Below are 17901 nucleotides of genomic sequence, written 5' to 3'. Positions count from 1 at the left end.
GACGTTGTTTATTTGATAGTAGATCTACCATATGTCATTACAAATACCTTGAATGGATCCTCTTGGTGGTCCCTCTTCTTGTTTTCTGTACATTTGTAGGTTATTGATTCTCCATTTGTTAATTCTTGGAGACGTTGTCACGTGGTAAGTATGTTTTTTGTCCACTGGGGTAACATTTGAGGTTGCAGGTGGTGGAGCCAATGCACCCCAGATATTGACGTGCCCCAAAAGATGTTTCCTTGTAAGTCTAAAGGTGGAACTGGCAGGTACAAAAGCCTCTATCAGGCCAGATTATCTCATGTTTTTAATCGTCCCCCGTGTGTACAGCATGGTATTAAACAGAAGAAGGCATCTGGAGTTACAGAGGTCCATATTCCCTTGTCTTACCACCAGACCACCAAGGATAATATAGACATCCAATGCATCTACAAGTAAATATGGGGAAAACCAAAATCCACATTTGCCCTCCAGCTCACTAACTCCTCACTTTTGGGGTGCAATATTTTAGGCTCTCCTGTGGTGTCTCCCCTTACCCCGCTCTGGTTATAATAATATAACAATAGCCTCATCGATGATTTTCTTTCTGAAAGCATTGTGAGAAATGAATGAATTTGCTGGACTCCATTTAGACTCTGCACACTATCTGCAAACATTTTAAAGACACCTTTTTGGTGAGACAGGGGGATTTTTCAGTCTGCTAGAAACCCTCATGCAGTTTGTTTTCATGATATATCGGGTGACCTTGTGGAGCACGGTTTGCTGTATTCAGGATCAATTAGAGGCTACCAGAGGGAGATTCTCTAGTAGAGTGCTGCAGGCTTTCAGCTGCCAGTGCGAGAGAGAAGCCTCAGTGCGAGAGAGAAACTGCCAGTGCGAGAGAGAGAAGCCGCCAGTGCGAGAGAGAAGCCGCCAGTGCGAGAGAGAAGCCTCAGTGCGAGAGAGAAGCCGCAGTGCGAGAGAGAAGCTGCCAGTGTGAGAGAGAAGCCTCAGTGCGAGAGAGAGAAACCTCAGTGCGAGAGAGAAACCTCAGTGCGCGAGAGAAGCCTCAGTGGGCGAGAGAAGCCTCAGTGCGTGAGAGAGAAGCCGCTAGTGTGAGAGAGAGAAGCCTCAGTGCGCGAGAGAAGCCTCAGTGCGCGAGAGAAGCCTCAGTGCGCGAGAGAGAAGCCGCTAGTGTGAGAGAGAGAAGCCTCAGTGCGCGAGAGAGAAGCTGCTAGTGTGAGAGAGAGAAGCCGCCAGTGTGAGAGAGAGAGAAGCCTCAGTGCGAGAGAGAAGCCTCAGTGCGAGAGAGAGAAGCTGCTAGTGCGAGAGAGAGAAGCTGCCAGTGCGAGAGAGAGAAGCCGCCAGTGCGAGAGAGAGAAGCCGCCAGTGCGAGAGAGAGAAGCCGCCAGTGCGAGAGAGAAGCTGCCAGTGCGAGAGAGAAGCCTCAGTGCGAGAGAGAGGCCGCCAGTGCGAGAGAGAAGCCGCCAGTGCGAGAGAGAAGCCGCCAGTGCGAGAGAGAAGCCGCCAGTGCGAGAGAGAAGCCTCAGTGCGAGAGAGAGGCCGCCAGTGCGAGAGAGAAGCCGCCAGTGCGAGAGAGAGAAGCCGCCAGTGCGAGAGAGAGAAGCCGCCAGTGCGAGAGAGAGAAGCCTCAGTGCGAGAGAGAGGCCGCCAGTGCGAGAGAGAAGCCGCCAGTGCGAGAGAGAAGCCGCCAGTGCGAGAGAGAAGCCGCCAGTGCGAGAGAGAAGCCTCAGTGCGAGAGAGAGGCCGCCAGTGCGAGAGAGAAGCCTCAGTGCGAGAGAGAAGCCGCCAGTGCGAGAGAGAGAAGCCGCCAGTGCCAGAGAGAAGCCTCAGTGCGAGAGAAGCCTTGGTGCGAGAGAGAAGCCTCGGTGCGAAAGAGAGAAGCCTCAGTGCGAGAGAGAAGCCTCAGTGCGAGAGAGAGGCCGCCAGTGCGAGAGAGAAGCCTCAGTGCGAGACAGAAGCCGCCAGTGCGAGAGAGAAGCCTCAGTGCGAGAGAGAAGCCTCAGTGTGAGAGAGAAGCCGCCAGTGCGAGAGAGAAGCCGCCAGTGCCAGAGAGAAGCCTCAGTGCGAGAGAGAAGCCTCGGTGCGAAAGAGAGAAGCCTCGGTGCGAGAGAGAAGCCTCGGTGCGAGAGAGAAGCCTAGGTGCGAGAGAGAAGCCTCGGTGCGAGAGAGAGAAGCCTCGGTGCAAGAGAGAAGCCTCGGTGCGAGAGAGAGAAGCCTCGGTGCGAAAGAGAGAAGCCTCGGTGCGAGAGAGAAGCCTCGGTGCGAGAGAGAAGCCTCGGTGCGAGAGAGAAGCCTCGGTGCGAGAGAGAGAGAAGCCTCGGTGCGAGAGAGAGAGAAGCCTCGGTGCGGGAGAGAAGCCTCGGTGCGAGAAGCATCATGTTCCTGCAGAGACGGTTTCAGGAATGGGCAGGGAATAAACCGTAATAACTGGATCATTAGCACAAAAATAAAGTTAAGCGATTAAAGTATTAATATATGCATTGTGATGGTTACTTGCGTTTGGTAGCGCGTTTAATGAAAAGTATTGGATTTGCAGGTCGATGTTGGCTCCTTGATAGTTTTCCGATTTCGTGTTGTTTGTATAAATGTGTTGGGGTTTTCGGAGCTGGATTACGTAATCCCATCTCATCCAGAGGGGATCCACAGACCCCCAAGTCTACTGCCGCCAACATTGTCTACATGAGATTATCAGCGTGCAGAAGAAGCACATAGACTCGCTAAGTGTGCAAAGTAGGTCCATGCATGTTACATTCATTGTTTTTTTTTACTTTTACTGTTATGTTCTATAGTAGTGTGCGCTGGAGCTGCCTTCTCGCTGCCGTATCGCGTTCTTTATCAGAATCCACTCTTATGGGCTTGCATGGTTTCCCATCCAGAGTTCCTCGGCTGCGCACGTGGAGTATACTCACCACCAGGCAACTCCAGCACTGGCTTGTATGAGATTTCCAGAGGGGGTCCAAGTAGAGACCCCCAATGCCGGCTACTGAAGCAGCCAAAGCTGTGGCCAAAGGACAACAGAGAAGACATTAACCAACTTTCCCCGTTAGAACGCTCTAGAGCTTATTTATTTACAGGTAAATAATACATATTAAAGCACGTATCTAGCACTTCAATATACAATAAATAGTTCCAGTGGTGCAAGGGTTATTTTTAAAACCATATTTTTTACTGTTATTATATTTTTAACCCCTTCAGGTGCAAATGAGAAATAAAAACCCAAAGTTGATCGCGATATCTCTGAGTTTGGATATACCCAACATGCCTAGGATTTTCATTTATTTTCGCAGTTATAGGTGTCATGTTTTTTTTTCTGCAACATTCCTTGAGTACAGCGATACTCCACATATGTTTGACATGCTTTGGGGATGCTACAGGCCAATATTATCTATTTTTGTTTGTGAGGTGCAGTATATTTCATAGGTTTTTTTATTTTATTTTTTTAGGGGAGGGATACAGGGTAGTTCAGGTGATAATTTTTTTGTATTTTTTTCATTTTTTATTTTTTTTTAAATATTATTATTAAATTTTTTGCCCTGGTCTCCAGAAGAAAGCAGCGCACTACAGATAGAGACCCCATATTGGGTAATTTCAGGGAACCTCGTGTGATGTCATGATGATATCACTAGAAAGGCTTCCCTCTGGTAGTAAAGTGCAGATAGAGCACTCGATCAGGGTATTAACGGTCCGTGACAGTAAAGGGATCCCCGGTGACTGTAGTGATTTAGCACTGCTTAAAGCAACAGGACATAATTGTACGTCCTTTGGTGCCAACTGGCGGGATTTGAGGATGTACTATTACGTCCTTCATCACGAAGGGGTTAACTTTCAATCCTCTGTTAGCTTTGAGTCTAGATTTCAAAAGTTAATAGTAAAAGCCCACTCATAATTTGCATACATACATTTGTTATGTAATAAACACATTTATTTATGAGTTATTTCGTTGTAAAATAAGTTGTGTTTTATACATAAATGCACGTTTGATTTGAATTTTAGGGTGTTAACATAAACCACAACTTCTATGGATCATATTGATTCTGTTTCAATATAGTTCCAACAGTTCAGAGATTATTAAAGTGCAACCTATAATGATCAAAATAAATGACTGCAAGGAAAAAAAACGAGGTTATTACAATCGTTCTTTAAAAAATATAGAAAACCAAAGAAAAGCAAGGAAGTAGCCAACATTCCCATGATCCTTTCCAACAAGAATGAATGCCTGGAGAGAAGTAAAGGATTTTAACTCTTACTTTTAACCGTGAGATACATGGACTTGCTGACATCCGCTCCCACATCATTGCTGACCTTGCAGAGATAGTATCCGCTATCTTCCTCCAGGACATGCTTAATGAGTAACGAGCCGTTACCGAGAAGCTGTATACGACCGTTTAAAGCAATAGGTTGGAACTGGGGGACTCCGGCACCTGAAAGACAATGTGACCATTACTCCATGCCGGCCAAAAAATGGTGAAAATAATAAATTCAACAACTAAAGCAAGTTTGAGGGATCATCGAAATTCAATATGGTTGATTATTCCAGAATTCCATATTTTTCATGCTTTCCAGGCTCTTTATTTCTTTGTCAGGCACAGTTAGGAGTAATTACGGTTCAGGTTGATTTCAGGAGAGTCAGCTTGGTAGGATCTTGGCTGCGGATGACGTTTCAAACATTATACTAAGACGAGCTAGATATATTTATTTAGAGATTTTGGTCCATTTGTTTTCGGACAACAAATTTCATGTCCTGCTCTTTCAATTCAAATACAATTTGGAGGGCTTTTCAAATCGGAAACACAGTTTGTAGTCGCTCACCCTCACTCACACTCTCTGGCACACTAACGTTCTCACGCTCTCCCTCAAGGTCTCCCTTCCTTCTCTCCATCCGCTTCAGTGTCGCCATCTCCTTTTCCGCAGCTCCGCTTCTTCTTCTATTCCCTCTCATTCTTTTGTCTTCTTTTTTGGTCCTCTTCTCCCTGCTATCTGCTCCATTGACCAGGCCTCCGGGAGCACGTCCGCAAAAGGTTGGAGCTTCTGCAGAAGGTCAGAATAACGCAGATCCACCTGCTTTATTCTGGCCTCTCGCAGTATTTCCGCAGGGACAGCCTCTCCCGCATTTCCCGTGGTTAAAGGAGCTGATAGCGGGGAACATCGGGTGGAGAAAGAAGAGCAAGAAGAGGCAAGAGACGAAGAGGAGTTGCGCAAGAGATGGGGACACAGAAGTGGTTGGCGGAGAAGTTAGGGAGAGAGAGCGTGAGTGTCTGTGAGAGTGAGGTTGAAAAAGTAAATGAAATGCAAACGAAAATCCGACAAAATTGGCACATTTCGTTCAGATGTCTGATGTGGTCATTCAGTGTGTTTTTTTTATGCCCAAAATTTCTGTCCAAAGGCATTATTCATTTTACTACTAAAAACATAATGTGGCTATTTTGATGCATACAGCTGTGCAAATATAGTACAGCTAATATGGTTTAGTTATGTATGCGTACAATTCATATGTGCAAACCCAATTTAGTTGCATTTATCATGAAAAATTTACAAGGTGCCCACTGCTTCCCTCTAGTGGAGCTTTGGTGACACAGCATGCAGTAGAATGTCTGGGTTCCAACGACATACATTAAAAAAAAAATACAATTTTGTGGACTAGACACTTCCTTTAAAAACTCTCCCCACTCTTGGTTTTGTTATTTGTATAGTTTATTATATTTGCCATTATAATATTATTTTGTTTCTCCATTAATCGAAGAAAGACGGCCCTCCCCCCCGAGCGTAGGTAGAAAATATTTCGGAACATTTGGAACATGGTGTATTGTACTTGCTTTCTAATTAGGGTCAAAGTGTCCTCAAAACGCAGGACCTGCGCTTTCTTTGCTGTTTGACCAGGAAGAGTCGCTTGGTCCTGCTTAAGTTGCAGTTATTAAGGTTGTGTGATTATAATGCAAATCAAGTAACATTTTACGTATTAATAAAAATAACACACAGCAAGATGGCGGTTTATACGAATTCCGCGTGTTCATTTTCTTGTTTTCAGAATATTATTGAACGTGTTTACAGAGGTAGCTTTTTTTATTCCATTTCCTAAGGGACCGGATTAATTGGCACGGTAGTCGCTGCCAACATGAAAACGGATACAAAGGCGCAGGTGCAACAAACTTTACGGCAAGGTTCACAATACCAAATACGCAGTAGAGTTACTATGAACCATAAAATGTTTTTAGAGGTCAGTAACAAATGTTTCAAATGAACAAACAGCAAATATAAGAATATAAGAGAGAATTACCTTTGGAATATTTCCACACTATCGTGGGCACGGGGTAACCCTCCGCCGAGCAGTTCAGAATCACAGCTTTCCCGTAAATCCCATCTTGATCGGTGGGCTGGACGACAAATCTAGGAGGAACTTGAGAGATCGGAGTGTTTCAGTAGCATTCACAGCCCCCAAAAAAGAATACTTCTTAAATTATAACCCACTATGAACACTAAAGACAAAAACACCATTACTACTCCACCTCAGGTCATACTTATCCAAGAATAAAACATACCTCAACCCGACTGAGAGTTCTCCAAACTTAAGTACATTAAGATTTTATAGTCTATGTGTCGATATACAAAAGACTATGCGTATATAAACCCCTACTGCATACTTTTTATACACGTTGGGTCCCTTGGCGGCCCTCTCTACCCACCCTGCACACCACCCTGAATCCCCAACACATGCCACAGGGCTGCCATCAGTCATTTTTGAGTCCCTTATAAACTATAATACCCCATCATGGAGCATCACGTTAGCCCCCAGGGTACTCTCCTGGCAGAAAAGCCTTTTTTTTTTTCAGGGTGCCCCATTTTAAAGAAGCTCAGCTCATCCCCATGATTTGTTACAAGGGTCGTACCTTGATAACAGTGCAGTGATATCCAAGGTAGGGATGTGTACAACGGGGGCTGGGTCCCCCCTGATATCAGGAGCTAAATGTACCCCCATTTCCATCTAGGGCAGTCTATAGTTAACCCCCTGTGTGCGCTTCCCCTTTTCGGAGGGAACTGTTTCAGGGCTGAGCTTGGTAATGTGTAGTTAAATCTATACATTGGCCCAAGAAATCTCCCTACATTAATTATACATTACACAGGGCCAGTGCAGCCCTTCTTACAGGTGAAGCTCCCTGGGGCTGGTCCTTCATAATGCATTATTAGGTTGGAAGCTCCTTCTCTACTGAATAAACCCCAATGTGTTACAACCTACTGTTAAGGGAACAAACTTGTAAGCCTGTAACGTACATCTAAGCCATGCTTTACCCGTATACACATAAAAATACACATTTTTATTATAACTATACTATTATTATATATCATACTGGATTACTCTATATGATGTACTTCTGTGAGCACTCATTTTATTACCCCATCCCTCCTCCATACCTCCCTTAACCGATATACATATTCTCACATGAATTTTACCCGAATCCCTGTGCCTCAATAATATATTATTATTATTATTATTATTATTTTATACTAATACTGGTTTTGATCAGGTGTGCAAATTCTGCCAATCACAAACCAGAACACTTCTCCGGCACAGGAAGGGAAGGGACAAATGCGTATAGGGGGGATTTTGCGTGACCCTCCTACTTGCAAAAGGGACACCATGTCAATTTAAAGGGACCCCTAAGCTTTCATATAATGGCTGGAGGGTCCCTTTAATGCTCATTAGGTTTACAGAGCAGGGTAATCACTCGTCTTAGTGCCGTTAGCTGGCAGTGCGGTCGGTACGGAGTTAAAACACATGGTGGATGCCGCAGGATTTTTTTTCCCTCAAATATACAGTCAGGACGAGTCCGCGGCAAGACGAAAATAAGCCAGCTAAGGTTGGCTGTCTCCAAGCAACCAGTTTCATTTCCATGATGGCTTACCCTCCCTTAGGGTTTAGCAATGACCTTTCCATACCCTCCGGAAGAAAAAGAACACAAGCCAAAAAGATACAAAGGCTACAAAGGGGGGAGACGCTCACGGAATGTTATTCTACGGAATATTTCTGTCTTTTTTTGCAATTTTTTGGGGCAAATTTTTATTTATTTATTTAAGGCGTTTCTTTTTCGTAAAGTTTGATGGTGCAGGGATCCGGTATGCCGCCCTTTTTGAGATTTTCTTTTAACCCTTTGGTTTTCTTTTTGCAATAGATATATATATATATATATATATATATATATATATATATACCGGTATATAATTTGTTTTCTGTTAAGCTACTTATAGAATCCTAGTTCAAGGCAAACAGTGTCATTTTCCCCAGGAGATATATACATTTTATTTATCACTAAGCAGAATGTGTAAAGTGCTGCCCCCTGGAGTATGTGGGGTATATATACTCACGGAAGGCAAAGTTGGGTAAGTGAACAGGAAGCGTTTCTTGAACTCACCTGCAAACTCGCAGTTTAGTGAATAAAAGAATGAAATTCCTACATCACTAGGGGGCGCTAACGTGTCAGAATGGAAGCATTTATTTTTGACTGACACCCACATATTCACGTTGGGATTCTGACAATAGATCTGCAGTTTAAACGTCTACCGGTATGGAGCACAGATCTGCATTAACGGGAAACCTTTAACCGCAGCGAGAATAAACTATCTGTCTATTCAAAATGATTTATTACTAGTGTATGTGGCCATCACAGACATGACCTGCCTAGAACCATTGATTTATTCTCTGTCACTAACCTTCCCACCATACCCTGGGGTGTCGCTCTCCCTCCCTTCCTCCTTATCCCACCTTTCTTTATCTTCTTGACTTGGTCAAACCCCATGTTCATGCTGTAACATATCTCCTAATGGTTCCACCTCAACTTCCTCATCTACTCCAAAACCTTTTACGTCCAATGACAGACATTTCTATAGGTTTTTCACCCGTGCCCCACCCCGCCTTGCTAACGCTCCCCCTTCTCCATTGCACCACTCTTACGATGGATCTTCTTCTTCTACCGCTCCTGCCTTCTCGTAGGTCAAAAGGGAGGCTGACCTCAACGGACTTGTGACTTTTTTCAACCTAAATGACTTTGTTACTATGTGCCTGCCCTGAAATAATCGTCCATCTGTTCACAAGACACAGCAGATCCAATCAATTTCCACTAAAGGTGAGCCGCCATCTTGCGCACCTGGTTCCAAGCGGTTAAGACGGCTAAACTCGCTGGTTTGGAAAGTTATTTTAATCTGTAAGTAACAATATGGGTCCTGGGAACATGATCGGACAATTTTATGGAAATCTGAGATCTTCATATCATTTTTAATCTTTTTTTTGGTACACGAGCTTACCTCTTACAATTAATTGGCTTTGGTGTTGCACGGCTGCTGCATCGTTCCGGGCTATACACGTGTAATTACCATTGTGCATGAGAGACAGGTTGGATATCCTTAAAGAACTAGTGAAGTCTATGTTATCGATGGTCACCCCAAGGCTGGCTGGGATTGGCCGCCCATCCTTCTGCCAGGTGATTGTGATTGGAAGGTCCCCAGAGACCACCACGCAGGGTATGAATACTCTTTGACCGATGGAGAATCGCTGGGATTCAAATGGCTGAATGAATGGGGGAACTGCAAAAAAAAAAAAAGATACATCTACAAAGTGTTCCTCAACAAATTTAAGGAAGAAAGCAAGTCTTACGTGTCAGGTTCAGTGGTATTAACCAGTTACTCCTGTTTAAATTATTAACTTTCAGAATTACACCACCGTTCAAAGATTTGGGGTCACTTTTAATGGCATTTCTGGCTGTAACATAATTGCAAAAGGGTTTCTAACCATCAATTAGCCTTTTAAACTTAAACTTGGATCAGCGAACACAGCGTGCCATTAGAACACAGGAGTGATGGGAGTGATAAAGGGCCATTGGAACACAGGAGTGATGGGAGTGATAAAGGGCCATTAGAACACAGGAGTGATGGGAGTGATAAAGGGCCATTAGAACACAGGAGTGATGGGAGTGATAAAGGGCCATTAGAACACAGGAGTGATGGGAGTGATAAAGGGCCATTAGAACACAGGAGTGATGGGAGTGATAAAGGGCCATTAGAACACAGGAGTGATGGGAGTGATAAAGGGCCATTAGAACACAGGAGTGATGGGAGTGATAAAGGGCCATTGGAACACAGGAGTGATGGGAGTGATAAGGGGCCTCTGTGTGCCTATAAAGATACTCCATTAAAAAAACAGACATTTCCAGCTTCAATAGTCATTTACAACATTAACCCCGTCTGCGCTGGATTTCTGATCCATTAATGCTATTTTTATGGACTAGATTTGCTTTTCTTTAAAAAAATAAGGACATTTTTAAGTGACCCCAAACTTTTGAACGGTAGTGTATCTGCATGCAAACAAATATTTAAAAATCACCGGCTGGATACCCGCATAACGTTGGGGCTGCACATATCCAGCGGACGTCCACACTGACGTCATTTACCGGCCACTGGTCTTAAAGTGCCAGGACGGCCTGGCTATCCCCAGAACGACCCTGAACACAATGGGGTAAAAAAAAAAGCCAAGATAATTCTCTTGACCCCAGCAGTAAAATGACTTGCTGATGAGAAACAAGACCTGCAACAAATTGGGCAACCTGGCCTCTCCTCCGACGTATTTACCAAGCCTAAACATTGGAGATGAAGGTAACTTTGACAAAAGAACCCACCTTTCACGGTGACATGGACACTTTGGCTCGTCGATAGCTGCGGTTGTACGAGGACGTTGCACGTGTACTCCCCCTCGTCCACGTCCTTCTGCACGTCGGACAGCTTCAAGGTGCCGTTGTTTTCGAAAGCCACCTGGCGATGGTTGAACGGAAGGAGGTTCGAGTTCTTGTACCACTTGATGGAGTAGTAGGGGTACCCGATGACGCGGCAGTGGATATACGTGTCCCGTCCTGCTATTGCTGTGATATTTTTCATCGGACGAATACTCGCCGGGCCTACGGAGAGCACAGGGAAAGCGCAATATAATTCCAGCATACCTGCGTGATCATTCAACGCGCGTTCACGTAACTAATTCAAATAATGATTCAAACAAAAACTATAGAAAATTCACTCATTCAACCGTAAAAGAGTAAAAATGTATCGTTATGTAAAAAGTGTTCTAACATAAAAGTGCACAACGGTGTATAGAACCGAAACCTAACCTACGGGTAATTAATCCTCAGCTCCTTGTAGAAACCCGCCATTAATGTTCCCGTATATAAGAGCTCAGTAGGAAAATGCGAGCACCCATATCAATATATCACCCATAGCAATGTATAGATGGGATGGGCATTGGTGCTATTAGTCAGTTTTGTCCACAGAAATAACCAGTTAAAAACATAAAAAAATACCCTTTTTTCATTGATAATATATTAAATGTCTTGAAAAGGGATGAAAACAAAAATGCATGCTTCTTTATTAAAAGGAGGGTAGATAAGTGGAACAGCCTCCCAGCTGAAGTGGTAGAGGCCAATACAGTGAGGGTATTAAACATGCTTGGGATAGACATACGGCTCCTGAATCTAAGACGAGACCAACGACTGATTAAGGTCTGAGTCTTTATAGCAGGAAAAAAACGGGCAACTAGACGGGGGCCGAATGGGGCCGATCTGCTGTTATTACTATGAATTCCTAGTAATAGATGCAATTATTTCCTAGTAGTGACTGGCCTTGCGAAAAATGAATAATAATAATAATAATAACAACAAAACAACTTTTTTATATTAATCCTAGCTTCGTAATAAATATTTAAATGAGTTTTTCTTGGAAAAGAAAAGCCAGAAGAGTGAATCCACTAAAGAAATAATAATAATAATAATAATAATAATAATAATACAAATAATAAGAAGAATATTGCACGAGAATATAAATATTTAAAAAAATCATAAATTTGCTATTAGAAAATGTGTACAGTGCTAGATAAAAAAAAATTCTATGCAAAAGGAAAAGTGAGAGCGGGATACACCTGTTTGCATGCAGAAACCATGGTAACTAGAAAGAATTGCGTGAAATTTTTGTAATATTGTTTTCGAGGAGCTGATTTGACAAGCACCTCTTACGTTTATTCGAGCCTGGTACAGGACGACTCCCGCAGAGTTATTAGCAGTGCAGCGGTAGACTCCCCCGTCCCGGACCTGAGTGTTGGTGATGTTCAGGTAACTAAGCACGTTGCCCTCGGAGGTGATTATTTGACTGATACGATGGTTTCCGTTCTTTATAATGGGGTCATCGTCCAGCGTCCAGGTGATTGTAGGAAGCGGGGTACCCTTCACGTTGCACATGAGCGATACGGGCTCTCCAGGGCTCACCACTTTCTCGCTAAATGCTGAAATAATTTTTGGCGTTCCATCTAAAAAAAAATAACAAGATATAAATATGACCGCTCTGAAGAGACACCTTAGAATATTAACCCCTTAAGGACAATGGGCGGTCCCTAAACCCATTGAAAACAATGCATTTTGAGCCCGTACATGTACGGGCTTTGTCATTAAGGGGTTAAAAATGGTTCTAGATCTAGCTCTAGATGAAACTTTAGTTTTTTAACTTGCAGAACATCCCCTGTGACATCATTCACACACATACCTGGGGGGTCAGGAGAGCGTAGCCTGGCCACACCCACTCCCCGCCTACTCCCTGCTCACTTCCCGCTGTCTAGGCCTAGCCCCTCCCCTTGGTGAAGTCATTTCCCGAGAAGCCTTTACCGGACGTTTTTAGGCTTTACCTTATTATTGTGGCTTATTTATTTCTATATATATAGACACAATAAAAATAATTGTATTTTATTTACAGTTTATTTACTAAAAACATTGTTTCTATACACATTATCGGGGCTTTTAGGGCTGTAGAACCCTGCGATACCCTCATACCCAGCAAACATTCCAAGCTCCTAGAAAAGAGGGGCTTCAAGGGAGGGATGCAATTTTTTTTGCAATTTTTAAAAATGCTATTTATACAAACTAATGTCTTTCATTTATAAATATGTGCTTAAAAAAACAATATATATATATAATTATTGGTGTGGATACATTAATTGAGAATAGAGACATAGCCCTGGTCCTTACATGGTTAAATTAGTAAAAACAGGCAGATTAGGTGGCCTATTGGTTCGTATCTGCAACCAAATTTTATGTTTTTATAAAACATTTAAACCTAAATAATGTTGCAACATTTGGTGAGATTTTGGTGCTTTCCTGGAAACCGATGTTTTTTTATTATTATTTATTTTTTATCTTTCATGTTAACCCCTTCAGCACCGGGACGTACCTGGTACTTCCTGGTTACTGGTCACCGGTAGACCGGGACGTACCAGGTACGTCTCCTCCAAAAAACGCCCCCACATCACCACGATCGCGGTGATCGTGGAGGCGCTGCTGCTACTGTCTGCCCAGGACTCCTGGGCAGACAGCACAGCCTGTCTAAGCCCGCCCCCATGCCTACGATCACTCCCACGGAGTGATTTTGTAGGCAGAAACAGCGATTGCAGAAAGATCTGCAATCGCGGTTTCAGCTGCCACAGGCAGCTTCAGGGAAGGGGTGGGGGTGTTGAATAGGTCCCCACACAAGTGTGGGGACCTGACCCAACACCCCCCTGCTGCCTGATCGCTCCATGAGAGCGTCAGTGCAGCGTTAACCCCTTCAATGCCGCGATCGCGGCATTGAATGCCGCGATCGCGGCATTGAAGGGGTTAATTCCCGTTTTGTAGGGGGCTCTGCTGCTGGTGGTCTGCCTGGAAACCCAGGCAGACCAGCAACAGCAAAAACGAGCCCCCAGAAGTCCTCTGATCAGTCCTGTAGGACTGATCAGAGAGACTCCTCCCCTACAATCTCCAGTCTGTTGGAGATTGTGTCCCAGCTGCCAGAGGCAGCTTCAGGGACAGGGAGACAGGGTTCTTTGGTCTCCACATGAGTGTGGAGACCAGCCCCCCCACCCTCACCCTTCCTCAGTTAACCCCTACCCTCCTCTTCCTCAATTAACCCCTTCAATGCTGCGATTGTGTATGACCCCCATCGCAGCATTGCAAGGGTTAATATTAGTCCCCACAAGCTTGTGGGGACTAAATACCAGTCAATGCTGTGCTTCAATGGAGCATCAGCATTGAAAGAGTTAAAAAAAAAAATGTAAAAAATAATAATAAATTTTTTTTAAAAAATAAATTAATTTAAAAAAATTAATAAAATAATAATAATAATAAAAAAAATAACAGCACTGACCTGAAAGTCCAGGGTGCTTCCAGGTCAAATGCTGGGCTGATCAGATTGCTCCTGGCCAATAGGAGTGATCGGATCATTATGGCAGCCCACGGATGACCCTGCTCTACAAAGAGAGAGGGGTCATCTAGGGTAATTATGAAAAAACAAATTATTAATAAATGAAAAAATCATAATTATTACCTGATCACTTGTCGGTGACATTTTAAGTCGCTGATTATTGATCGGTCTCCCTGATTGATGTCAGCGGCCTAAACCTGTCACTTACAAGTAATCTGATAAAAAATATTTAAAAAAATGTAAATGCACATGTTCCAGTTTTGCCCTCATAGCTTCCTCAAATAATGCATGAACCATGCATGTGAGGCCTTGTTGGACTCATGGGATGTTGGTGAACAAAATGTGGTGTTTTCTTCCACTGTTGCACTTATGGTGTGCAAGAAATTCAGTGCAACATTGAAATGTATGCGTTAAAAACGCAATAAAATAATTTCCCTGTGAAGTTTGGCAGACATCAGTGAAGAAATGGCTAACTGAAAACTGTCAAAACTACCCTAGTTGAACACCTTGACTTGTCTACTGTTCATAAATATATACTTTTATGGGGTAATTTACAGCGGGGGCTTCCAAAATCTCCCAAATGGGATATGGGCCCAGGAAACCAATTTCTGAAAATTCCAAATGTGAAAACGAAAATGCGCATGTTCCAGTTTTGCCCTCATAGCTTCCTCAAAAATTGCATGAACCATGCATGTGAGGCCTTGTTGGAACCGGGGGATGTTGGTGAACACAATTTGGTGTTTTTTTCTGCAGTTGCATATATTCTATACAAAATATAATATAAAATCTAAAGCAACATTGCAACATATGCAAAAAAAAAAAATAAAAATATAAAAATACCTCAAAATTTGGCAGCAATTGGCGATAAAATCCCTGTTTGAAAAGTGTCAAAATGACCCTAGTTGTACACCTTGATTTATCTACTGTTCATAAACATATAATTTTGGGGGGATAATCAGTATCTGTGACAACTATTGCAGTTAGACTACCATGCCAAATTTGAAAAAAATTACATTTCAAAAACGTAATGCATGCCTTGCAATATTTTCCCCTATACTGGTCAAAATAGATAAAAATCCTGGCCATGTTGGGTGGTTTCCAAATCAGGACAACTTAATGAATATATTTGGGATAATTTTTTCCCATTGGTTCAATGTGTGTACAATTTGTATGTATACAAAACTGTAAAAAAATGCATTTTTTTCATTTTTTCCCCACTTTTTCCAGTTTATTTCAAATAAAACAATGTACTACCCAGCTTAATATGGTTTCAAATGAAAGCCCTACTTGTGCTGAAAAAAACAATATATGATTTGTGTGGGTGCACCACTTGATAAGAGAAAAATTACAGTTGAAGAAAGACATGGCAAAAACATAAAAACGGCTCCGGTCCTTTAGCGACACCCTAGCTTAAAAATCCCGGTCCTGAAGGGGTTAAAAAAGCTTCACTCTCGCATCGTGTGTATAGATTATCAATACGCTCCTCAGGCCATCTGACTCGCTAGAGATGGTTGCCATGGCAACAGTGGCCAGGCAGGTAATCTCTTCATTTTCTACAAAACGGGCTAAAAATAGTGACCGCGCCGTGCCTCTACTACACCTTCATTAAGCCGCGACACTATAGAAATCAAGGCTTCCGGGCTGCGATTGTCCTTTCAGGCAAAATGACCCAGAAAAATGATTTGCAGAATCAAACCGATAACTAGAATTTTAGGAAAACCAAATGCAAAAAAAAAAAACATTGCAGGGGAAATCAGAAATTTTAATTCAGCCAGCAGTGCTTTCTCAAAATGTATAAAGATGGGCTGATGGGGAAAAAATCTATAGATTTTTTTTACTTCATGAAATATTTTTTCATTTAATAATAATGAAACTATAAAAAGAATTCAATAAATATAACATGCATCAAAACAGATAATGAATGTAAAATACATCTGTATGGCTATATTTATGCAGAAAACAGCCTTTTCCGATATAGATTTTTAAAAAAGCATAATAGGGCGTGGGGACCACTTTTTTGCCCAATTTGAGTATAATTCCCAAACTACCCTGAGAACCGATCGTGTTAACATTTTATTTACAAAATAAATAAATAATAAAATTATATATATATATATATATATATATATATATATATATATATATATATATATATACATACACACACACATATACCGGTATATACATGTGTATATATATATATATATATATATATATATATATATATATATATATATATATATACACCGTATATACACACACACACACATACATACACACACACACATTATATATACATATAGTTGTGGAAACCGACATGTAACAAATATTTTTTCTGCATATGGTGTAATTTTGATACCTCATAATGGACGAGCATAAATAATACCTTTTTTTTTCTCTAATAACGGGACGGGCATTCCTCGTACTGAATATGAGAAATCCATCAATAATGGATAAGGAGGATATCATTATGTTAGTTTTCTGTGGTTTTCTCAAATACTCAAAGGGAGTGTTTTATTCTTTAAATACAAATGGATGCCGTGTAATTAACTGAAGGAAAAACAGCATCAGCTGGCAGGCTTACCGCATGTCATATTCGCTATAATTACTGCGCAGCGAGCAACGGGGAATACCCGAACAAACACAGATTTATAATACGGCTATACGTCAACATGCGCACAATTATATTTTTGGAACACCTGATGTCTGGCTCTTCTTTACAGATACAGAAATCAACAATCAGCCCCAAAACCGCAGATGCTCGAGGAGTCCTTTATAGAAGATACACAGCGCAGGGGTATCTGTCATTCCAATAGAAAATATAATAGACGTCCACACCAAAAAATAATAAAATATATAGTCAGGGGAGCACAGGCAAAGTGGGGTAACCCATATAAATGTACGGACCAAGAAAGATAATGTCCACCATACGCCAAAATAAAGAAATAGTCTTTATTCAAGTTTATTTCTTTATTTATTACATGCCCAAAATATATAGCAATGTTTTGAGGCATTAATGGGTCTCAGGGTGGTATACGGGGTAAAATAGCTTTTCTTTGCCATTTTTCTAGAAGGCCGGGGTATCTTGTACTTCCCCTGATCATCTGAAGAAAGGCGACATGTAGTAGTAGAGCCTCAGTGGAAACCAGACTTGTGCATTCGGATTCGTATGAGCTTCACATTTTATTAACATTTTGGCCTAATTTGTGCTTTTGTACAGAAAATATATTCATTTATTCACGGTATGATCAGTTACTGCGTGACCCACCTTCAAGCACCACTTGAACGTAATCCTGCGCGGACATCTTATCCTTGCGCACGAAACACTGGTAAGCGCCGCTGTCACTCTTCGCCATGGCGTCCATTATGAGCGTTTCCCGGTTAACTCCTGTGATCCGGACGTTACTCCCGGGGACCAGGATTTCACCGTTACTGTACCACGAGAGATCAGGGTCGTCTGTTCCCGTCACGCTACACGATAATGAAACCTGGCTTCCAACACTGGTCTTCACTTTCCGTGGGCTGATGGTGACCTTCAGTGGTTCTAGAAGATACAGAAGCAAAATGTTTATCCATAAGAGTATAGGGTGTGCGCTACAGGAGAAATGAGGGCTTTTGGGGGAATTCAGCTTCAAATAGTAATTCCATTCA

At 42.3% G+C, this 17901-nt stretch overlaps 1 protein-coding gene across 1 annotated transcript in view; it reads right to left on the bottom strand.

Annotated features, from left to right (window-relative positions):
• The window catches only part of DSCAM (DS cell adhesion molecule), a 99686-nt gene that overhangs the window by 81089 nt on the left and 696 nt on the right, over window positions 1-17901 (bottom strand). Inside the window, exons 2-7 of the mRNA XM_053455755.1 lie at window positions 17519-17794; window positions 12035-12331; window positions 10662-10937; window positions 9295-9573; window positions 6275-6394; window positions 4248-4421 (exon numbers count right to left, since the gene is read on the bottom strand). Of these exons, the coding sequence (XP_053311730.1) occupies window positions 4248-4421; window positions 6275-6394; window positions 9295-9573; window positions 10662-10937; window positions 12035-12331; window positions 17519-17794 (1422 nt within the window). The remainder of the gene's footprint in view (window positions 1-4247; window positions 4422-6274; window positions 6395-9294; window positions 9574-10661; window positions 10938-12034; window positions 12332-17518; window positions 17795-17901) is intronic.

This window comes from Spea bombifrons, chromosome 2 (assembly GCF_027358695.1).
Source record: "Spea bombifrons isolate aSpeBom1 chromosome 2, aSpeBom1.2.pri, whole genome shotgun sequence".
Lineage (NCBI taxonomy): Eukaryota > Metazoa > Chordata > Amphibia > Anura > Pelobatidae > Spea > Spea bombifrons.
This window is presented reverse-complemented; position numbering and strand designations above follow the sequence as displayed.